The 24,815-nt window shown below is 43.6% G+C and overlaps 1 protein-coding gene across 3 annotated transcripts in view; it reads left to right on the forward strand.

The window, feature by feature from the left end:
* PTN (pleiotrophin) overlaps window positions 1-24,373 on the forward strand; it is a 116,407-nt gene extending 92,034 nt beyond the window's left edge. The window contains exons 3-5 of one of the 3 annotated variants that reach the window (XM_044983842.1): window positions 127-300; window positions 2,645-2,806; window positions 23,967-24,373. In XM_044983842.1, coding sequence (XP_044839777.1) covers window positions 127-300; window positions 2,645-2,806; window positions 23,967-24,019 — 389 coding nt within the window. In that variant the 3' untranslated portion in view covers window positions 24,020-24,373. The remainder of the gene's footprint in view (window positions 1-126; window positions 301-2,644; window positions 2,807-23,966) is intronic. The other 2 variants (XM_044983846.1, XM_044983854.1) reach the window with 2 other exon arrangements.
* Window positions 24,374-24,815: the final 442 nt, after the last annotated feature.

Genomic DNA, 24,815 nt, shown 5'->3' on the forward strand with positions numbered 1-24,815 from the left:
GCAGTTATGTTATGAGAGTCTCGTTTACTGGTTTACCTGGTGTGATTGTTTAGAATGCCTTTTTTTTTTTGGGCGGGGTACTGACCACTTTTCTTGGTTTGGTTCGGTTTCCTTGGCTCCATCCAGAGAAGAAAGTGAAGAAGTCTGACTGTGGGGAGTGGCAGTGGAGCGTGTGTGTACCCACCAGTGGAGACTGTGGCCTAGGGACCCGCGAGGGCACTCGCACTGGAGCCGAGTGCAAGCAAACTATGAAGACCCAAAGGTGTAAGATCCCCTGCAACTGGAAGAAGCAGTTTGGAGGTAAGGGTTGCCCTGTCTTGAGTACTGGGAAGTGACCCTTTATGTGTGCTCAGCCTGGGCCGAGTGCTGGTGTGCATGCTCTGCCTTTCTCTGCAGTGCTTCATGTTCAGTACAACTAGAGCTGGTTGGAAATTTTGCACTAACTTTTTTTTTAAATGAAAAAATGGCTTTTTAAATGGAAATGTGTGTGATTTTTTTTATTCTGTTTTATTTTTGTTGAGTTTTGGGAATTGGACAAAGGAGGGGGGATCATTTCGTCACTAGCTCTGATTACAGCCCATTCAGGAAGTGCTGCACTAGGGTGACCAGATGTCCCGATAAAATCAGGACCATCCTGATATTTAGGTGTTTGTCCCGCGTCCCGACTGATCTTTGGTCAGGATGCAATTTGTCCTGATATTTCATTCCGCTGGCAGCACTCGCCTTTTTTATTTTTTTTCCCTCGCTGCTCCGCTGGCAGCACTCGGCTTTTTTTTCCCCTCTCTCTCTCGCTGCTCCGCCAGCAGCACTCACTTTTTAATTTTTTTTTTTAATTTTTTCCCTTGCTGCTCCACCAGCAGCACTTGGCTTCCCCCCCACCAACTGCTCCGCCAGCAGCACTCACCCCCCGCATGTGTCCCGATATTTTCTCCCTCTCATCTGGTCACCCTATGCTGCACTGAGATGTACTCTGTAGGAGAAGGCAGATTTTACAGGCTTTCAAGGACAGGGCTTGAGTCACCCTGGGTTTAGGCCAGCAGAAGGTAGGATATTCATGGTAGAAGGTAGAACTGAGCAAATAATTGATTTTTCGATGTGGTGGCCAAGCTGAAAAATCTGGAAAAAAAAATTGGTTAGTTTTGAACTGAAACTGATTTTTTTATATTTGCCAAAATGAAAAACTTTTTTTTTTTTTTTTTTTTTTTTAAAAAAAGGTTGTTCGGGTCAATTCAAATCGACATTTCAAAACAAAATGATTTGTTTAAAAAATGTCAAAACTAACCATTTTTAACTTTTTTTATCATTTTTTTCCTCATTCTTTGAGTTTGACTGAAACTATTTGCCAAATTTGTCCCTAATTCATAAATGGTTTTGGTCACTCTGAAAATGCATTTTTCTGAGAATTTGCTATTTGAATAATAATAATAATTAATAATAATAATAATAATAATCAATACATTAATATTCACCCAGCTCTACTAGAGGGATCCTTTTGGCAGGACATCCACCCAGCCAACAAAGCCCCCAGAGGCCCAGCAGCATGTTATAATTGCTCTCTATTGCCTTTCCATAGTTGTGAATACCGCCCCTCCCCCCACATGGCTACTGCAGCCTCCACACTGGAACATGATATAAAATTTGCAGCCTCTCGCACTAGTGGCTGAGACTTGTTGGGGAGTGGATAAAGGCCATAGGATTTAATCCATGAAAGACTAAGATTTTCCTTCCATCTTGGACAAGTTATGTAACCAGCATTCAGGTATACGGTTGCCCTTGTAGACTCAGCTTTTCTCTACTAAACAACTTGGATGACTTGAACTGATAATGGCACTACAATGAATGCTGCAGGCAGTCAGTGCAGAGGTTCTGGATTTTTGCAGTTTTTCTGGCCCTATTTTGCAAACTCAAGAGGTTTGGATAGTTCATTTTCAGAAAAAAATCATACAAATGTTTGGATACACATCTGAACTGGATAGTACCCTCTGAACTTTTTGCTCCAACTCTTCACTAGTGAGAACTATTCTGTGGAAAAAATCTTGTTAGTTAACTTGTAATCAGCTGGCTGGCCACCTCTGCAGTGATAGAGCCATAAAACTTTATACAGTGAGTCATGGATAAACAGTGGCGTAATCTTTTGGTTTAATATATTTTAATTTCTTGATGAGAAAAAATAGATATTAAAGGGTCTGATTCTCCCTGGCCTCACACCTTGTGTAGTCATTTATACCTGTGCAAGAGTGCAAAATATTACTATTCTGGTTTGCTACTTTTCATACCTCATTTGTAAATGATGCCACAAGACGGTGGAGAATCAGGCCTTTTGAATCTGGAGGATGTTTTCCACTAAATTGTATCTCTTTTGTAGTTTCAGTATTAAAATGTAGTTTCCTTTTTATAACAATCCTGTACCCATGCAAGAGCAAGATAATTATTCTTTTAAATTGGGTCATATTTGGGGGCAAAATTACCTCCCAAAATGTCCCTTGAATTTTTTCTGCCCTCCACACCCCGTTTCTTTGGATGTGTGATCCACCTGCCTGAAATCATTGGCAGTATATGCCCACCTGGTTAGACTTGGGTAACATTTTATTCATGCTCCATGATTCTTTTTAAAAAATTCGTTGTGTTCCCACACTCTTTGCAGCGGAGTGTAAATACCAGTTCCAGGCCTGGGGAGAATGCGACCTGAATACCGCCTTGAAGACTCGAACTGGGAACCTGAAGAGAGCCCTTCACAATGCTGACTGCCAGAAAATTGTCACCATCTCAAAGCCCTGTGGGAAGCTTACCAAACCCAAACCTCAAGGTACAACCCATTTGCTGCCAGTAATGTGCTACCCCATTTAAATCCAGTCACTGCTGGAATCCAAATGCCTTAATGCAGGGGTGAAAGTAACTCACAGGACTTACCGGTACAGCCAGAGTCCTGGGGTGTGTGGCCTCAAGCGGAAGAGGCGGGGCCTCAAGATTTAAAGGCCCTGGGGCACCAGCTGTGGCTGGGAGTCCCAGGGCCTTTAAATCACCCAGGGGGCTCCCAGTTGCAGAGGTGCCTGGTAGCCCCCGGGGTGAACTAAAAGCTCCAGCCCCTGTGGAGCTCCGGGCCCTTTAAATGCTGGCCCCAGCCAGGAGCGTGTGACGATGCGGTTCTGGCAGGACCCAACTGAGAGTGCCAATTCAGGACCAATTGCTTAAACAGGGCAGTTACAGCCCTAGGCTGGGGTTTTTCCACCTCTAAGGCAAACCAAACCAGCCAGACAAAAAGGACTTCGGTTTCACCCCACTGGCTCACCACAAGTCACACAAGCAATTTCCTTAGATACTCCAATCTCCCAGTATCACCACCAGTGCCACTCGTCCTGGAGATGAATGGTTATGAAAACCAACACCCCAATAAAAGAAAAAGGTTCTCTCGATCCCAAAGGACCAAGCCCCAGACCCAGGTCAATATACACATCAGATCTTACCCACAAATCACGCTGTTGCCAGTCCTTTAGAATCTAAAATCTAAAGGTTTATTCATAAAGGGAAAAAGGTAGAGATGAGAGCTAGAATTGGTTAAATGGAATCAATTACATACAGTAATGGCAAAGTTCTTAGTTCAGGCTTGTAGCAGTGATGGAGTAAACTGCAGGTTCAAATCAAGTCTCTGGAGAACATCCCCAGCTGGGATGGGTCATTCGGTCCTTTGTTCAGAGCTTCAGTGTGTAGCAAAGTTCCTCCAGCGGTAAGGAGCAGGATTGAAGACAAGATGGAGATGAGGCATCAGCCTTTTATAGGCTTTTCCCAGGTGTAAGAACACTTCTTTGTTCTTACTGTGGAAAATTACAGCAAAATGGAGTCTGGAGTCACATGGGCAAGTTCCTGCATACTTTGCTGAGTTACAAGGCGTATTTGCCTTCTCTCCATGGGTCAATTGTGTAGCTGATGGTCCTTAATGAGCCATCAAGCAGGCTAGGAAGAGCTAACACCAACTTGGCTGGGATGTTTCCAGAAACACAGTACAAATTTGAAATACAGACAGCACAGAGCCAACACTCACAACTTCAACCACAAAATGATACATACATATAGACAGCATAATCATAACCAACAACTCATAACCTGATCTTAGACACCTTATATGACCCCCTTTACATAAGATTTGGTGCCACTATAGGACCTTGGTTGCAACCATGTTCTATATGGTCCCAGATTATATCAATAACGTCACAGAGCGGCGCCAGAGTTTCTGGTGCCCTAGGAAGAATTCGGGGGGGCGGCATTTTGTGCGCTCCCCATGGGATGCACGGGAGCTTCCGGTTCCGCTCCCATCATGCCACCGAAGAAGGACCCTCCGCCGAAATGCCGCAGGCGACAGCGGCAGTCATTGAGCTGCTCAATTGCCTGCCGCTGTTTTCCGCGACACGTCAGCAGAAGGCGGGAAGCTCGGAGGAGCGCTTTAAATGCCAGCCTCAGCCCGGCCGCCGGAGCTGCGGGCCGAGATTTAAAGGGCTCGGGGCTCCCCGCAGAGCCCTTTAATTCTCCGCCGCAGAAACTGATGCGGTCCGGCACGGCATACTGGCTCTTGCTGGTGCACTGTACCAGACCGTACCAGCTTACTTTCACCTCTGCCTTAATGGGAAGTCAAGAGTAGAAGAAGGATTGTAATTTCTTGTCCTTTCCCAGCCACAACACTGCTTCTGCATCTGATCTCCCAGACAGGAGTATGTATCCAAGCCATGCAGCCATGGGGCCTTGACAGATAGAATCCCTAACTGAACCCCACTGAAAATGTACTGCTACCAGTTTGTTTTAACTATGGGTGTTTATGCTCTCATGGTTTCAGGGTAGAGGAGCTCTTGCCACAACCCCTACTGATGGGCAAACGCCAATAGCAGGAAGAGAAAATGTTTCTAACAATCCTTTTTGTTAGAGTTTTAACTGCCTGCTGACAAGCCAAGGCTTTCCCTTGGGATGGGAATAGCTTAAGGAATATTGTTTGCACAAGTCATGGGGAGAAGAGGTTAATCTCCCTGCTGCACAGTGTGTCTAGAATAACATTGCAAAATCAATGAATGTTCTGTGCACTTTGGATCATGTGGTCTCAAGTCTAAGAGAAGTGTTTGGTAATGCAGGGGTGGCAGGAAGATGGGGCTGTGTGGTGTCTCTTGCTGCAATTAACAATGCAATTCCCAGTTCGCGGACAGCCATATGTCCTACTAATTCATCCTGTTTCCATGTGTCACAGACTCCCTTGGTCAATATCAGGCAAACTTGTTTTCTTTCTAATCACTTGGGCTTTTTAATGAATTCTTCTGCAGCAGCAGCAGGTACAAGGTAATTTATAGTGGGCGCTTAGACTGCATGAAGTACCACTTGGTCTCAGACAATATGCCTCGTGTAGATCACATAGAGCACATCACATGGCCATTTTTTTGCTGGAACAGATGCTATTTTTACTTTAAAAACAGCTGAGATTAAGCAGATTCCAGAGTTTCTTATTGCTTTCTTTCTCTGAATAAATATAAACAAAATACTGTGTATGATTAAAAGTGACAGGTGTCCCTTATATTAACAACTCCCGAAGTGTCATCATTGGATCACAAGTGGTCCATAGAGTACTTGCTAATGGTCTGCTCCTTATGTATCAGATTATACATACTTCCTTAACTAAATATTTTGTCTGTTTGTGTGTGTGTGTGTGTGTGTGTGAGAGAGAGATCGAGCGAGCGAGAGAGCTTTACAGTCAGTAGAGCTGTAGCTAATAGCTGTAGCCTTGTGCATCATTTACAGAATAATCAGATGAGTTATGATTCTAGAATCTGTGTTGATGATGATGTCTGAAGGACCAAACTGGATTTTCAGAGACTAGCTGAGTTTGCTGCATTTGGGAGGTTATTGGAATAAGCTTCATGCTACACTACCAGAAGGCCTCTGCCATCCCTGTCCCCACTAGTCTGTAGCTGTTCTGCAGCTTTGCTAAGTCAGCATTTTCTGTCAATGACTTGACAGAAGGGGGAAGAGCGAGACAAGCAGAACCGTGGTGGAGGAACACTTTGGGGGAGAGATGCAGTCAAAGGATGGAAAAGCAGCCTTTAAGCTTCTTTAAAAAAAAAAAAAAAAGAAAGCTTTGTTGGGATTATTGTAGCAGCCCTTGTTAACCTGGAACTGGCGTTCCTGAATCAGGATACTGAGTCACTCTAACAATGAATGGAGCTACATGAACAGAGAGAGATCATGTAAGTTTGGACTACTCCACACACAAAGGTTTTGGGGAGCTGAAATGCTGGTTACAGCAAGCCTGGCTGTGCTGCATAACTTAATCTGAAGACACAACGCCATGTGTTTTGAGACAATGCAAATGAAAAATGGGTGTAAATGTAGGTCCTTGCAGTTAAAAAGTATAGTAACTGAGGGGATAATTTATACTCTCAGATCTCCACTGGAGATCATTATGGCACATTCTTGCACTCCACCACCATGCCCAACTTCCATAGGCATAGGCAGGAGTTCTGTGTGGGAGTCAAGTGTAGAATACAATGGAGAAACTCAAAGTGGACAAGAAATCAACATAGTTGATCTAAGAGCAGAATTCTCGTGTGTGTGTGTGTGTGTGTGTGTGTGTGTGTGTGTGTGTGTGTGTGTGTGTGTGTGTGTGTGTGAGAATTACAGGAACTCCATGTTACTTGAATTGTAAATGGGGGATGGGTAGGGTAAGAAATTAGAATGTATTTCAGGAGGACATAAAAATCTAGGTGGAATTTTTTTAACTGACCCAAAAAATTCTTGGCTGCTGAAATACTGAATGGGACAAGACTATATTTTTGTTTTAGAAAGTAACTACATTCTTCATGAGAAAGGGAATTGTAAAATGGATTTCAGTGCCTACCTAGAATGGACTCTGGGACTAGATGGAGGCAAAACTAAACTGCACTTTGACTCCAGTTAGACTAGGACCCTGTTTAATTCATTAGGAGGAGAGAAACATGTTGTTTTAGGGCAGAGTAGTGGATGGAATGCTCTGTATCTATGTGCTGCAACTCCTGTTAAGTGCTAGTGAACTGCAGTGTCATAGATTGGCTATTACTCCCACAGTGATCACAAACAGCAGCAAGTATAGTCACTGTTCGGTATCTGAGATGTTTTCCATCAGATTAATCTTTTTCACCTCTAACCATTATGCTTCAAAAGCAGCATCTCTGTTCTTTACCAGCAGGAAGGTAAGCTCTGATTATCTCTCCAGCAGCGCTAGGCTGAAAGGAAGGAAACAATGCAAGCAAACAACTGAATGTTGAAAATACAAAGTAGATTATCGTGTTTAAAGACAGACAGAGGGAGAATTATTTGGGCTCAATTTCAAACCAAGCCAATATGACCAAAAGTCATTCCATAGGAACAGAGATATTGCCATACTGGATCAAATGGTCCATCTAGTCCAGTATCCTGGACATTGGTCAGTACCAAATGCTTCAGAGGAAGGTGTAAGTGCCCTGCAGTAAGCAGTTGTGGGACAATGGCCTCCTAAGTCCCACTAGATAGAGAGAGGCTTACACAAGTTTGAGGATTTATATCCCTTCCAAAATTTCATTTAAAATATTTATTCCTAGAACTCTAATGCTCTCATAAGTGTTCAATCTTTTCCTGAATCCTGCCAAGCTCTTGGCTTCATTGGTATCTTGTTGCAATGAGTTCTGCAGGCTAATTGTGTGTTCTGTGAAAAAGTATTTCCTTTTTTGATCCTTGAATTTGTCACCTTTCAATTACATTGAATTTCCCTCTGTTCTGGTATTATGAGAGAGGGTGAATAGAAACTTTAACCATCCATTATTTTATATACTCTTATCATGTTCCCTCTTGTTTGCCTTCTCTCTATGCTAAATAGTCACAGTCTTTTCAACCTCTCTTCATAAAAGTTTTCCCATGCTTCTAATATTTCTTGTTACTCTTCCTTGAAATCTCCAATATTATTGCTAAATCCTTTTTGAGATTAGTTGACTGAACTGAACGCAGCATTTCAGGTGAGGGCCTGATATAAATTGATTTTATATAAATAATGGCATTTAATATTCTCTTTATTATTCACCATCCCATTCACTATGCATCTTTTTTATGATCACTTCTATGCATTGAGCAGGGATCTTCATTGAGCCATCCAGAATGATACCCAGGTCTTTTCTCTGGATTGATGTAGTTTAATTTGGACTCTAGTAAGGTCTACTGGTAGTTCACATTATTTCTTCCAGTGTGCAGTACTTTGAATTTTTTAGCACAGACTTATCCAACCTAAGGGAATGGAACAGATGAAATTCACTCTCAAATTTTTCATAGTTGTCTCCAGTCTTGACTGATGATTTCATATTATCTGCAGATGTTGCTACCTCACTGCTTATCCCCTTTTCCAGCTCATTAATAGTTACATTGATCAACACTGGTCCTAGGATGGAACCATGTGTCTTCCTATTGTTGACATGAATATTCTCTTGGCCACGTCGCAAGATTTTCATTTTGATTTTCAGCAAGATTGCTCTTTGTATTGCAAGAAGAAAAAGTGCATATAAAGAGGGAGAAAAATAAATATTGAAGACTTCCCTTTAGGTGTCCCACTGGGAGGTATATATTTTATTTTTTCTGGGAACCTGTGTGAGCTCTAACAAAACTTCTGCTAAACTAAATCAGAGCAGCTACTTATTAACCTCAGGCTTGGGAAACTGGTGACCTGGGCTTTCGTTCCCATTTTATACATTTTCTTCATTATTAATCAGTAGCCGTGGAAAGGCCTTAAAATGGTCTGCAAGCTGTGTCCAATCTGTCATTGTCTGCTGGTGGAATTTCATTAATTCAGACATGAATTTTAGAGCTTGGAAAGCTTGTTTCAAATGCACCTATATTTCTTCCTCACCAGAAACTGATCCACCTCAGCACTCTTTTTTGCTTGGTACTGCATAGCTGCCAACTTTAAGTATTCACTGCTTGAAGATGGAGGAATCTCAAAGAAACTCTGCTGACCTTTAGCAGGAGAACCAACTGAATCAAAACCCACTACAGTTTCTAATGGACACTTTCCTCTGGGGGTTTGTTGGGGAGCTATGATATCTGATGATGATGCCTTGATACTGGGTTGGTGTGTCAAAATATGATGACCCTACTATATCCTAGAATGAAAAAAATTGGACACATTCTTGAATGTGGTGCATTTTGATTGGGAAGTTGTTAGGACTCAAATTGTGATGATGATATCCCAGATGCCATAGTTTGTGTGTCTGTTACATGAATGAGGCCATGAGAAAACATATCATAGTCTGGGAGAGTTAAAGGAATAATGTTTATCATGGATTCCCAGCAGAGGCAACTGAATCTCCTGAAGCATGTACAATCATACATTCTAACCAGTGTCTGCGTGTCAGTGGTGTTCAAGGTCTTTCTAAACTATGCTGATAGATATGAAGGAATCAGGCACTTCTGGTGAGCAGCTTCTCTAATGGCCAACTTGTGTTGATGAGCAGAAAGCACTGCCAATAAACTCCATCTGCTGTACTTCCTGGCCACCCAAACTTGATTGAGTGTTCAGGTTCCAGTTGACCAGAAAGTAAAAGAATGAGTTATTGTCAGGTTTCAGAAAGTATTTTCCTTTGCTTCTCAGAGGGGAAGAATTTATTTTCACTGAGCTTGGTTGTCTCAGTGGTGGTCTCTCTCTTTCCCTGCCTCTCACTTTCCCTGTCTTCCTATCTTTCTCTCTCATATTTTTGACTGTTTGTTCTTCAGGTTAAAATAATATGAGATTAAATCATCAGTATAAACCTATTATCTGGTCATTCTTCAATGTAGCCGTCTTTCTTTCTAACTCCATTATGTTTTCTCTCTGATTTTTTTTACACATATTTTCATCTTCTTCCCCATCCCCTCCTCCTTCCCATCTTTCTTTTTTATACATTTTTATGTATCTGCTCTGAATTACCATGCTGTTACTCCACTCAGTCTCATTAGTCGGGATGACCAGTTATTATCGCTCATGCTCCAAATACACTTCACCATCTTATATTTGCAACCTCCAGCCAATGTCATCTTTAATGCCAGAGTATGGTCTGAGGAAGATTTCAAGTCCTAGCATCCAATATTCCAGAAGGTTGCTTGGATCAACCTGCTATAAACATTGGATTCTGTTACCTTAAATCCCTGTGGGCTTCCATATTACAGGTAAAGGTGGCTGCAGTCTGCTCCAGTAAAACAGATAAGGTGCAGCCCTTGGGCTCCTGGCAAGTTGTCAGTGCAATTATCTCTTTTTCTCATATAATCCTCTTTGTATTCTTGCTTATATCATGTCATCTGGGCACCTTGGGTAGGGTTTACAATACTAGTGCTAATATTCTGCAGTATATAGTGTGTTTTATCTAATAATCTTTACAGACAACAATTAGCTAATCCTCACAACACCCCTATGAGCGAGGAAAATACTTTGATCCCCACTGTGGAGAGGCATGGTGACTGAGATACAGAAATGACTTGTCCCCAAGGTCATTGGCAGATCCAGGAACAGAATCAAGAACACTCGACAAGTTCTATACTCTGAGCAGTGGCTATGGCTTCCTTTTGTTTCCAGTCCCCATGGTTATTAAAACAGCATGATTTTTCAGGGTAAATATGGTGTAATCTTTGTTTTGGAGTTAGCAATCTGAGCAGATTCAAGATACTAATGTGTCGTTTATACACAGGCTGCTTGACAGGAAGTTATTTTACATCTTCCTTTAGAAGGTGCCAAAATATATAGCTGGACCTTGTTGAGCAGATATACCAGCAATCAAATGAACTGCCTGCTGGTGGAAGAGATACGTTCGAGCTACACAGAGCTCTTCTGCGGGTCCTTCTTCAGATCCTTGCTATGCAGTCAGGCTGGATTGCGCTCTGGAAGTAAAATCTACCAGGTGCCTGTTGCTATAATGCACCAGACACCATAGTAGGAGACTGGATATCCAGCTGCAGACAGGATGTAATGCTAACCATTGTGTCACCAGAACAGAGTGCTATCTTGGCAGAATGACTTGGCTGCCAGTTAGTAGCAGGAGCTGCCTGTGGTGTTCTCTGAATGGATCACTGGCCTGATATATAACTACTTATTGCTCAAACAGACTGGCTGCCATATCGGGCTGCCACCTGACTGACCCCGTTGAGGGAGTGGATGATCTGCCATGTTGGTAATTTGGACTGTGCACTCTGTAGTGTGCCCTCTCCCATTATAAAGGATGAAATATATATCCCCACTTCTGAGTGGGAAAAGATTCATGAGCACTAAGAACTTTTAAAAAAAATATATAAAGATGCTGAAATCACAGGCATCACAGTCCTGGCTCCTTCTCCCTCTGTAAATTCCAGGACTCCCAGCCTTTAATGTAACTCATTAGTCATGCATACATGCGGCTAGCATACTAATTAGTACTATAGAAGGCAGAATAATAGGTTGCTGCTCAAACTAATGAGATATAAAAATGAGGGATTTTCTCACGTTAGGCGAACAGCTGTGACAGTGAAACAATAAAGGAAAAAGCATAATTGTGGGGCTCTTCCAAACCTTGGAGCTGGTTTCCTAAAAACCGGCTCCCATCCTCTGAGGGAGAAACTTCTCTTTTCACTCCAGCTACATAGATGCTATACCTGGGTTGGCAAGCATAGCCCTCGGAGCTCTACAATGCTGCTCAAACCAGCCTTCCTCTTTATCTGCAATGTATGCCGTATGGGGCCTGCAGGGACTGGTATTTATTATTTGTGTTTGCAGCAGTGTCAACAGACCCAAATGGTGGGGTTCATTGTGCTAGGCACTGTGTAAACACAAAGAGTACGTCTACCCTGTAATTGGGAGGTGTGATTATAGCCCATGTGGGCATCCCCAAGCCAGATTTGATCTAGCTAGATCAAAGCTAGCTTGAGTAACAATAGCAAGTGAAGCCACAGTGGCTTGGGCTATTCCAGTCCACCTGGGACCCTGGGTACATTCTCAAGCAGCTAGCCTGTGCCACAGCCCTTGCTGCCATGGCATCACTGCTATTGTTAGTGGAGCTAGCTTTGCTCTAGCTAGATTCAAGTTAGCTCAGGTATGTCTGCACATGCTTCAGTCACACTTCCCAACTGCAGTGTATACATCCCAAAGTGAGAGACAGCTACTGCCCTGAAGAGTTTATGGTCTAAAGAGCTCAGACAGACAAAAGGCAGGAGGAGAAACAGAAGCACAAGGCTGTGGCAGAGCCAGGATTAGAATCCAGGTCTCCTACCCCAAGAGATCCGTCTTGGCGTAGGTGGAAGACTGTTCAGCTCCAGATGGAACACGGCTTGCTGGGAACTACAGTCTCTGTGAGACATATTTTTGCATATAGGCCACTGCTTCTGCAGCTGGAATCAAAGGGATTTTTGCCATTGATTTTGATGGAAGCAGGAGTAGATTGTAAAAGAGAAGGTTGGCTATGGTCTGGGCTTATCTTGGTACCCTCAGTTGGTAACGTTGGGGTGCCCTTGATTTGGTTGCCTTTGATGGTGACTTGTCAGCATTCCCTGCTCAGGTCTCTTTGGGACCTCCGGCTTTGTCCTCCTTATACGGGTACCTTTGAGAAATCTGAATGTTAGACAAATTACTAACATCTCCATAGAATCAAAAGGTAACATTTATCGGATTGATGCACGCAGAAGCTGCCTCTAATTCAGAAGAAAGAAAATGCATTTAGGGGAGGAAGAAAAAGAGGCAAATTTTTTTTTAGCTTTGAAAGAACATTATTTTTCAAAACCTCATATTCTCAGATGTTTCACAATCCTGCAGAAGTTTTTTAAAAAAAAAACCAAATTCTAAGAGCTTCCTGGATACCAAGTTTCAGCATTTTTTCATCCTTTGGTTTGTATGTCTGATGCTTTTTTGTGTGCTGCCACAAACGGTGAAAAAGACTAAATGTTGTATGACTGTCATTTACCCTTGGGGACCACAAAGGTCTCTGTTAGCATTAATGCAAAACTTTGTGCATGAAAAGTTTAAAAAGTCTGAGTATCCTGATGCTTTTACATGCTCGTTGCCTCACTCTCCTGGCTTTCAGCTGCACATCCAGCCTGCTTTGGCATTCATCAGTGCCTTTCAGCAGTGAAAGGGCCTGAAGCTGTGGGACTTATTGGGATAAAAGATATGCCATCAGCAAATGTTTACACTCATTACCATTCCAAGCAGTGAGAGAGCTCCATTTCCTTCTTTCTCTCCTTTCTCTTTCTTTCTTCTTCACTTCCTTTCTTTCTATCCTTCCTTCTTCCCCTTTCTTTCTCTCTCCATCTCCTCCTCTCTGTCTTTTCTTCTTGTCACAGAAGCCTTAAACCCAGTTTCTTGTAGTGTGGATCACTGATAAAAGCAGTGCCTGTGTCCTTTGTTCATAACACAGAGATAATCTGTGGGCAGGTGCAGCAAGCATGTCAGAGAAATGCACACAGCTCTTCAACAAATATTCGTTCCCTGGTTTCTGTAAATCACAAGCAAATTATTTTCTGTTAAATTGCCATTTACTAATCTTGGGTAATATATAGTGGCAGCCTACCTGTCAAGCTATCTGGTCATTTTTCTACATGCACATTTGTGTGTAATACTCTAGAGCGATGCTTTTGGTAGTTGAGCAGTATCCCATTGGTGTGTGAACACAGAGAGTAAAACCTGAAACAACACGTTGCCCTGGGTCCACAGGTACACCCTCCCATTGGCTTTAATGAGAGCTCCTGTGAGTCTCAAAGTCAGGGATTTTGTGGCTTAAATCCTGCTGGATGCTTGGAGGGGACTCAGCACTACTCTGGTCATTAATTTATTTTCTTCTTACATCAATCATAGAATGTTTCTTGCATGTACAGCTGGAAGGGCTCCAACAGTGTAGCCAACACTAACAATTTTATCACAAGTCTTACTCTAGTTGGTATTTTCTAAAAGTCCCAGCTTCTGGAGTCAGGTGATAATACGAAAATCTCAGCTTTCATTTTAAAAGAAAAGGAAGTTCTTAGCTTTTGGTTGCAGAAAAAAGCCTGAAATGTGACCGAGCGTAACCCTAAAGGCTTAAATACTAGAATGTGAAGAAAAGGAATCCCAAATTATGATCTTTATTATTAAAACTCATAATTTCAAAACCAATTTTGTGTTTTTTCATGGCCTTACTCCTGATTTTTGAATGCTTGGGGCTGGTGATACTGCTCCTGTGACTGGCTTTCTGGTGTGATGAATATGCCTGAACTGGCAGAGCATTTTGGTTGAAATACTTGTTTGACTCCATGTGGCTTATGTTCCTGAGACAGGAAATCTCATGAAAACGTTGCCTTTCTTACTATATCATAGCACTGAACATTCAATCCAGGCCGAATGCAGGGAGTGCGGAGGTGCACAAAAAATGGAGTAAATGGACTTTTTAGTTCCTCCAAGTTTCAGTTCAGGTTTGAGTCCCACTTTAGATAGATGTTCAAAGTGCTCTTTTTTTTTTATTTGAAACCTGTGCCATGATGCTCTCATACAGTTTCAATATGACCGAAAGGGCAATTTTCTGGGAAAAAAATGCCTGTGACTGAAATTATTATTATTATTATGTATTTATTTAATCATGTTTATTATGGTAGTGCCTAAGGACCAACTGAGAATGCGGCCCCACTGTGTAAGTGCTATACATACAAGAGTAGTGGAAAGTCCCTGCCCCAAACAGTATAAAATGTATGTAGATAAGACAGACACAGATTAGAGGGAAAGAGAGAGATTGATTGATTTTTGTCAGTTAGCCATGTCTGTCAAACTGTATTTAGGACTGAAGAGGGTTATTTTCACCAGTTCAAAAAGATTTCCATGTTTTATTGCATCCTGCTGAGTAAAAAGTGGCTTATTCTTAAAGATTCTGACATGCATAGAGAGTGTGCTGCTATCAAATGATGGTGGTTTCTAAATAAGGGACTGAGCCTGCTGCCGGTGAAATCAATGGAATGTTTGTCACTGGCCATTGTGGGAACAGGATCAGACCCATGATGGCTCTGTTCTAATCAATGACAGTTCCTGATTCTGCAACCCTTACTCAAGTGAATATTCCTTATGCATGGCACTCCTGTGATGAGTAAGGAGTGCTGGTATGATTAATGGTTGCAGGATTAAATCCATATACAGCCACACAAGTCGCTCCTTCTGAGGTGTATTTGTATGCAGTGCAATGATAGGCTATTTCTTTATTTGAAGGCGATGTTTTGGGTTCCAGCAAGAGGCTATTTTTTTCTGAAGCGTACTTGATTGCCATTCAGTGTCTGTATTACCAGTTATCCTGAACTCTGTCTCTGCATGTGTACTGCCTAGTATTCTGGTTTCTACTTGGGTTGGGGCATTGAAACTCTATTGTGATTTCCAGCTCGACAGGGAAGTATTTCAGAAGTGATTGAGGGGAAGAGGGAAAAAATAGTGTCAAGTTTTAGATACACACTTTTTGCTAAACATCCAGACAAAATGTGAATAACTAGAGGTGTGTGAATAACTGATTTGCGGCCTGTACGGAAAAAAATTGGTTTGAACCAAAATATTTTTTTCTTTAATGTTTCAGTGAACTGAACAATTGAAAAAATAAATAATTTTGAATGGAACTAAATGTTTCATTGTCCCCAAAATGTTTCATTTTCAAGCTTTTTAAAACTAATAATTTAAAAAAAATAAAATTGAAGTAAATTTCCAAATGGAAGTTATTTTGATTAAAAAAAAAAGGAAAGGTTTCATTTTGAAAATGTCAACACAAAATATGTCCAGGGTGAGGGGGGAATTTTTTAATAAGTTTTTTCAACTGAAGCTGTTTTTGGTTGACCTGAATTTACATTTTGCATTGAAAAAAAAATTAGTTTGAAAATTTTTGCTGAGGTCTGTTAATGACACTTTAGTTGGATTTAGTTAAAATAGTTGGGGCCGTACCTGCCCCATCCTTTGGTTCTTTTCTGCTGCTCCAGTGATGCAAGGAGAGTGTAAAGTGGCCCTCTGATAAGAGAAAATCCCCACCTGGCATAGAGATGGTGTAAAAGTCTTCATACTCCCTCCCCTGGCTCCCCAGCATAGTGTATGTGTTGGGGCAAAGACAGAGGAACAGAGCAGGTCTCGGCTACTGCTACCTTCCAGCAAACCCCAGTCAGATTAATGGCCCCTAGGGGAGAGCATAAATGTGGCAAACAGCCCCCCTCTGCTATTCTGTGTGCTGAGTACAGTTTGACTGAACTCAAGGATCAAGCCCTTTAATTGTTAACTTTTACCTTACTGATGCCATTGACTTCTTTACTGGGGCCCTTCCTGCATTGCAGTGATCTGTGCCTGAGGTGCCTTTAAGTGAATGCTGCAGTGGGTAAGTTCAAGTTAGAATTACAGGCGAGTGGGAAGGCACCTGCCTCTCATCTGTTCATAGCTCCTCATAACAGCTCCGGTGATTATAAGTAACACATGTCAGATGCAAACACATTCCCCGTGGCCAGCGCACAGCTGATGTGCAGAGTCTGTGACTTCCTCTTTGCAAATATGGCATTCATTAAATGGAAAAGCTGCAGGAGCCTGCTGCTGACACAAAGCACTTGCAGGGCTGGCAGTGTTCTATGAGAGCAGGCAGCACTGACAGTACTGCCTCCCCTGGCATCTCCCGATTCAGTGCTGTGCAGCAGAGAGAGAGAGAGAGAGAGTGAGAGTTCAGGCTGCTGTTCAGGGACAGTTAGCATTGGCAACAGCAGTGCAGTGACTCTTCCATCCCAAAGGCTCATTATCGCTGGAGACAGCTTGACAGATTACTGCAGAAGGCAGGCTGAGACCACATAAAAAAGCCTGATAGGAAATGTGGTCCCCACCTAATGTTCTGAAGTGAAGGTCTTGCATCCAATCTGTGCCAAGGTGAATTAGACCCAGATGGCTTCTCATGTCTGGGATAGGAACATGAAAAAGTGGCTTACCAGATACTGTGTATCCAATGGATCTTTCCCTCGCTTCCCTTTGTTCAGCAGATAGGGGGGAATGAGACTGGAGATGTTTCAGATAATTTGCCATTGCCCTGTGAGCTAGTCAGGGCTTCCAGACAAGGGGTCAGCTCTGACACTGCTAGCATTGTGATCCTGCAGTCAAATCAGACTGCCACAGCAGGAAACTAGCTAGGGCGGAGTGAGCTATGTGGCATGGGTTCCTGTGTGGCCCCAGAAGCTGACTTGCTATTGTACAATACAAGTTTACTTTTCTAGTGTGGAATTAGGAGGAGGATGGAAATGAGAGCCACACAGCTGCAGAGCTGTGGGCTGAACAGTGGGCAAAAATGAACAAAATACAGTTCAAAGCAGCTTCCGAACTTGTTAACTGTGGAGATGCTACAATCTATCATCTCTGCAATAAAGAGAGGAGCGTAGCAGTTGTTAACTGACACGAATAGTGGTAACCAGCGGGGTCTGAATACACGAACCAATGTTTTCAAACCTGACTGCCTAAAATTAGGCTCCTAAATCCATGTTTAGGCAACTGGGGTGGGATTTTCAAATGAGTCTATAGTTTATGTACCAGTATAACATTGTTAGGTGTGATTTTTTTTTAACAGATACATTTATACCAGTACAACTTCCAATGTGGACAGTTGTATTGACATAAAGGTGCAATATATTGGTATAGTCTTTCCCAATCTCAGGTGAGAATAAGGGCTTGTCTACATTTAAAATGCTGCAGCGGCACTGCTGTAGTGCTTCAGAGAAGACACTACCTATGCCGACGAGAGGGATTCTTCTGTCAGGGTAGGTAATCCACTTCCCCAAGAGGTAGTGTTAGGTCAATGGGAGGATCTGTGGACAGCTAACTCACCCTCTTCTATCTCCAATGCTTTTAGCAAATTTTAGTTGCAGCCTGCAACATTTTCTTCTGCTTCCTCTGAGTCTGAGTGGATTTTACAAATTCCAAGGCTTGTCTGATTGAGGGGAGCAGGGAGTCGCTCTAGTGGAAGGGGAGAGAGAGAGACTGGTCTCTTCAGAGTGCCCTTTGCATCATTCAGGAGGATCAGTAACGCTATGCCCCATCTGTACCAATTATTGCTCAGGGCTGGTGTACACTGAACACATGCATCGACATAGCTATGTTTCTCAGGGGTGTGAAAAACCCACACCCCTATGAGATGTGGCTGTGCCGACCCAACCTGCGGTGTAGACAGCGCTAGGTCAATGGAAGAATTCTTTAGCTACCACCTCTCAGGGAGATGGATTAACTAGGCTGACGGGAGAATTCCTCCCATCACTGTAGGTAATATCTACACTGAAGCACTACTGCAGCGCAGTTGCAGGCTGCAGCTATGCTGCTGTAGTAGTTTAAGTGTAGACAGACCCTTAGAGTTAGGCCTGGTCTACACGAGAAAATTAGGTTGGTTTAACTACATCAGTCAGGGTGTGAAAAATCCACACCCCTGAACAGCGTAGCTACATCAACCTAATCCCTCCTGTCAGTGTAGGTAGTGTCTACACCAGTGGTCTCAAACTCAATTTACCTTAGGACCAGTGCCAGTCCTCAAATCCTCCCAGTGGGCCAAGAATGTGACTGAAGATGGTGTTCAGAAGAGAAAATATTTATATTATATTTTTTATTTAGAATTTCTTACAAATAATAAAACTGTCATACAACTTTATACAATTCTTTACCTGCCAGAGAGTTTTTAGTGTTTGCCAGACACCTGGCAACGCTTCAGTTCTGTCAGTTTGTTGATGTTTGGCCTCAGTGACTGAGCAGTTGAAACCTTCAGGATTGCAGCAAGGTGTGCATCAGATAATTGTGTTTGGTGTTTTGACTTGTTTATTTTCATTATAGAAAAAAAGTGACGCTGCCTCCCTGGCTGACTCTGCCCGGCGACCAGTGATGGTATCTATGTCCCTCTCCCCCAGCCAATGGGAGCTGTGGGGGGCGGTGCTTGCCGCAGACATTGCCGGTAGTGTGGCTGCCTGCGTCTCTCCTCTGCGGGCTGGGACTTTGAGACCCCTGGTCTACACTGAAGCACTGCGGCTGCACTGCACTGTAGTGTTTTTAGTGTATACAAGCCCTTACGTAGCACGTTCTGTGGGGTGGCAAGGGAAATGAAATGCTGGAGCTCTGGGGATTTCATGGTCTTCTATTTTTTCCTGAGGTTGGTGCCCCCTTTTGGCTTCGGTAACCAAGAAATAGGAGAGAGGTCCCCCCCTGTGATCTTTCTGCTCAAGATACTCAAAGCCAGATCCTAAGATGGTGTAAAATGGTGTAGCTTTATTTACTTCAGTGGAACTATGCAGATTTACCTCAGTGGATGAGTCCCAGATCATCAAGTTTAATCCTCCAATCAGAGTAAAGAGTCATACCCAGCCATCCGGCTCAGGACTCTCAAGTACTAGTGAAGAACACTAACCAAATGGCCACCTGGCAAACTCCTGGCTTGGAGGCTGACATTTGGCCTGTGATTTCAACATGGATTTTTTTCCTATAAAGGGAAGAAGTGACGGTGCGATTTGATGGAGAGTGATGCCTAGTGGTTAAAGCAGAGTTGGACAGCTAGGACTCTTTGAGTTGTGTTCCCAGTTCTGCCACTACTTGCTGTGTGGTCCTGGGAAAGAAGCTTAACTGTGCCATGCCTCAGTTTCTTCATATGTATATTGGGTATAATATATATGGTACTGTATTTCACAGTGGCATTGTGAGGATTAAGTAATGTTTGCAGAGAGGTTTGTGATCCACCAATGGAAAATGACATACAAGAGTAGTCCAAGTGTCATGCTGTCTGGAGTGACTCATGACCGAGTGCGCCAGCCTCAGGGCAGACTGTCAAAAAGCAGGGCAGACACCCCACACTGGTTGTATGTTCTATAATTAGATTTCACCAATCCAGAAGGAAATGTGAACTCTCAAAGTAATACAGTAGTTTTATAACAGAGTCACAGACAGTCCCCTAAGACACTCCAGCCTATCTTGCCAGCCAGACAAGCTGGACTCTGTGATAAATGGTCATTTACACCAAAAATCACAAAATATTCAGGTTGCTCCCAGTCACTTACCCTAGATGAGTTTGTACCTTAGATCTCATACCATAGCCAATCCTGTAATAAACTAACTAAAGATTTATTAACTAGGGAAAAGAAACAAGAGAGTTCTTTACCGGACAGAGCAAGCAAGCATCTATACACAAATGAGTTTCAATGTGTGATTCAAAAGGTGACAGAGCTGTAGTAATCTGCCAATTCAAAATGTCTTTCAGGACTAACCCATGACAAGCAGCATGGGAATCTCTTTGCTTATGTTTAGGAATCTTTGCCCCTCAGAATCCAGACAGCATAAGAGAGATTCAGTTTCTTCTTCTCAGGGATTTTTATCCCCTCCACTCCAGAATCCAAAACTGATGGGATGAGTTCATGCACAAGTCTCTCCTACCTGGAGGAAGTTAGGAAAGCAGTTAACTCTGTTCTTTGATGCTACATAATACCTCATTTGCCATCAATGGGCCATCTTGTGTTCAGGGTGAGCACTTTGCCTTAATTAATGCTTCTTTTCCTGTTTAGTGAGTTACACACTTGCTCACAGCTTGAAACCTTCTCTTAACAAAGACCCTTGTTAAAAAAACTTAACACCTCTGCTTTCAGGCAGAGATAAGATATGCATCTACCTTCCCAGCTCTGCTATCTAAGCAGCTACACAGCAGAAAAAATCTTACTGGCTTTTGGTTCCTTTAAAATTCCTCACTGCTGCTCACCATGTCAAGGTTCCTTCCCCACTCTGAACTTTAGAGTACAGATGTGGGGACCTGCATGAGAACCTCTAAGCTTAATTACCAACTTAAATGATTTGGGTGGTGGCAGCAAAACCAGAGCTAAGAGTTCTTTGGGAAACTCTGTCTACCTCCCCCCAGAATATTTCCCTCCACCAATTCCCTGGTGAACACTCATCCAAACCCTTGGATTTTAAAACAAGGAGAAATTAATTATTCCCCCTCCTTTCCCCCCACCAATTCCTGGTGAATCCAGATCCAACCCCCTTGAATCTTAAAACAAGGAAAAATCAATCAGGTTCTTAAAAAAAGAAGGCTTTTAATTAAAGAAAGAAAGGTAAAAAAATCATCTCTGTAAAATCAGTATGGAAAATAACTTTACAGGGTAATCAGATTTAAAGATCCCAGAGGAACCCCCTCTAGCCTTAGCTTCACAGTTATATCAAACAGAGGTAAATCCTCTCAGCAAAAAGGAACATTTACAAGTTGAGAAAACAAAGATAAACCTAACACACCTTGCCTGGCTGTTACTTACAGGTTTGAAATATGAGAGACTGGTTCAGAAAGATTTGGAGAGCCTGGATTGATGTCTGGTCCCTCTTAGTCCCAAGAGCGAACAACCCCCAAAACAAAGAGCACACAAACAAAAGCCTTCCCCCCACCAAGATTTGAAAGTATCTTGTCCCCTTATTGGTTCTTTGGGTCAGGTGTCAGCCAGGTTACCTGAGCTTCTTAACCCTTTACAGGTAAAAGGATTTTGGTATCTCTGGCCAGGAGGGATTTTATAGTATTGTACACAGGAGGGCTGTTACCCTTCCCTTCATAGTTATGACACACAATTACACAGGTTTACAAGGCAAACACTCATAACTTTATAACATGAGCTGCAGCCATTGATCTAACTCAGGGGTCGGCAACCTTTCAGCAGTGGTGTGCCGAGTCTTCATTTATTCACTCTAATTTAAGGTTTTGCGTGCGGGTAATACATTTTAATGTTTTTTAGAAGGTCTCTCGCTACAAGTCTATATATTATATAACTAAACTAATGTTGTATTGTAAAATAAACAAGGTTTTCAAAATGTTTAAGAAGCTTCATTTAAAATTAAATTAAAATGTTGATCTTACGCCGCCGGCCCACTCAGCCCGCTGCTGGTCTGGGGTTCTGTTCACCTAGGCTGGCAGTGGGCTGAGTGGGGCCTGTGGCCAGGACCCCAGCTGGTAAGGGTCTGGCAGCCAGAACCCCAGACCGGCAGCGGGCTGTGCAGGGCCGGCAGCTGGGACCCCAGACCGGCAGTGGGCTGAGCTCAGGGGTTCCATCCGCCGGCTCCTGCCAGCTGGGATCCCGGCTGCCGGATCCGCTCAGCCTGCTGCCAGTCTGGGATCCCGGCCCTGCCCACATAATGTGGGTACCTACCTTCCCCCTGGTTCTGGCCCATTCTCTTCCTCTCTCTGCACTGAGCTGAGGGTGGGAGTGGACCGAGCACAGGGCTGGGGGTGAAGGGTCTGGCCAGGAGCTAGAATGAGGGAGGGGGCTCAGGGTTGGGACAGGAGGTTTGGGTGTGGGAGCACTTACGTGGGCAGCTCCCATTTGGTGTGAGGGGTGCAGGTGGGAATGTGAGTGGGGGTGCAGGAGCTCCCGTTTGGTGTTCATGGTGGGGGTTGGGATGTGCGGGGTGCATGGGATGTGGGGTGGCTTGGATGTGGGGGGTGCAAGAGTCAGGGCTGGGGTCATGGGTGGGGGGTGAAGGAGTCAACAGAGGGCTGGGTGGTACAGGGCTCAGGGCAGGGGTCTGGGGGTGTGTGGGAGTGCTGGGCTCAGGGCAGAGGAGTGTGTGTTTGGGGGCGTCAGGGCTCAGGGCAGAGGGCTGGGTGACTGCTCTGCCCCAACCCTCCCCCCCCCCCGCTCCTTGTCCCGACTATCCCCTCCTGGGACCCCACCCCCTATCTAAGCCTCCCTGCCCCGTGTCCCCTGACTGCCCATCTAGGACCCTACTCCCTACCTGTCCCCTGACTGCCCCGACCCTTATCCTCACCCCCACACCCAGACAGAACCCCCCTGGACTCCCATGCCTATCTAACTGCTCCCCATTCCCTGGACCCATACAACCCCCGCTCCCCCAGAGCGCTGCGCGTGCGGTGGAGGGGCCGGCGGCTTGCTGTGCTCGGCCCGGCGCTCCGGCCCGGGAGCGTGGAACCTGTGGCTTGCTGCGCCAGGCAGGATTTTTAATGGCACACTGGAGTCCCTGCAGGCCCCAGCGTGCCATTAAAAATTGGCTCGCGTGCCATAGGTTGCCGACCTCTGATCTAACTTATAACCACCAAGGTTATAAATGAGATCAATACATGCTGCATCCTACAAGCATTTTATAAAGTCTAAACACTTTCTTAGTAACTTAACATCTAACATCTATTTTGATAATGCTAACACACAGGTACGCAAGATTGGTTTCCAGCTATCCATTTGTATGTGTTCAGTAAGGCCTGGGGCCTTGTCATGAGCTGGCTCCTGGTCTGCCAGCATCACACCATATACTTCCCCTAAACCCCCAAACTCCTCTTGTTCATAACCTTTTGCTAGGCTACACTATGAACTTGATTTATCTATAAAAGACCATGACATAGGTACCTTAAATTAAACCTATACTGTTGTTTCCTCACTCACTCCCTGTTAGCCATGTACTATTCCATACCCCTTAGTGACAAAATCCTGGGTGACTACGGCCCGAGCCAACAGTGGGTGCATTTTGTGTCTGAGCTTGGACTGGATTTTAAATGTGCACAGGTGCTATTCTGAACAAAAAGGGGAGACACTGGCAAAACAGGGCCCAGAGAAGCGAGAGAGCTTTCTCACCACCCTCTGGAGTTGCTGTCTCATTCGGAGAAAGCCGAATGAAACAGAAAGGAAATGAGGGAGGTGTGTGTGTGCAAAGCTTTTCTCCAGCTCTCCACTGAGCCGTGACCTGCTTTCTCCAGGAGCTGCCTGCTGTTTTCTTACTTTCTAAGCAAGTGCCTAAGACAATGCCTTGCATGCCAAACAGAGTCAGCCAATCAGATAGGAAAGGTTCTGAGTTGGAGACCACTCCCTGATCCTTCCCTCTTTTTTATTTTTCTTCCCTGGCTCTGAAATAACAGCTCCTGTGTCCATAGAGAAGATGGGGGGAAAAGCTTCTCTTACCTGCCTGAGCATTGAGTTAAGTGTTTGTTTGTTTTTGTACTGTATTTAGCTATTAATATTTTTCATTGTTGTCATCTTGGCAGAACCCAAGAAGAAGAAAAAGGAAGGCAAGAAACAGGAGAAGATGCTGGATTAATAGAAGCCTTGCTGGGCAGCAGGAGAAAGGGACATCAGCAAACGTGTTCAGTTAACAGTTTCATTTACATCTAGGCGATTTACCCTAAAATTATTTATAGCTTAATTGTACAATAGGAGGAAACACACACACACACACACCTTTTTTAAAATTTTACTCTAGTATTTTTTAATGTGTAACCCTAACAACATTTTAGAGGCCTGCAATAAAGAACTGTAATTTCATTCGGAAAATTATTTCTACGGTGTATTGAAAAATGTAGAGTATTTTAAGGTATTTTTTCCCTCAAGTCTTATTTTAGGTGTCGATCCGGACAAGTTACTCCATGCAGGCAGAGCCTTGAGCCTGTGGAAGTCAGTGGGGCAGTGTGTGGGAGCAGGAGTCTGCCCACATGCAGTAACGTGTAGGATTCAGGCCTTAGGTTTGAAACAAACAGGACTTTTGGGGGGGGGGGCGGGGAGAGTCTTTTAAGATTCTTTTCACAACTAGAGAACTGTGTGGAAACTGTCTGGGGTGGGTGGGAAGGTTTAGTATTTTCTGGCAAAAGTAAGAGGGGGTGGGACAGTAAGTATTCAGTTCAAAATACTGCTGTTTAAAATCTCATTGTTTCTACCACTGGCACTTTATTGGCAGCAAGAATGGTGAAATCCTCTCTCTAGAAAGCTGGGGTTGGCAAAGTCCTCAATTTTCATAGTGTGACACTCGGCTAAAAAAGTGCTTGTCATATTGAAACAACACCAAAACTCACCGTGAATTTTTCACGAAAACAAAAGGAAACAGAGAAAAATGTTTCCCT

This window comes from Mauremys mutica, chromosome 1 (assembly GCF_020497125.1).
Source record: "Mauremys mutica isolate MM-2020 ecotype Southern chromosome 1, ASM2049712v1, whole genome shotgun sequence".
In the NCBI taxonomy this organism is placed as follows: Eukaryota; Metazoa; Chordata; order Testudines; family Geoemydidae; genus Mauremys; species Mauremys mutica.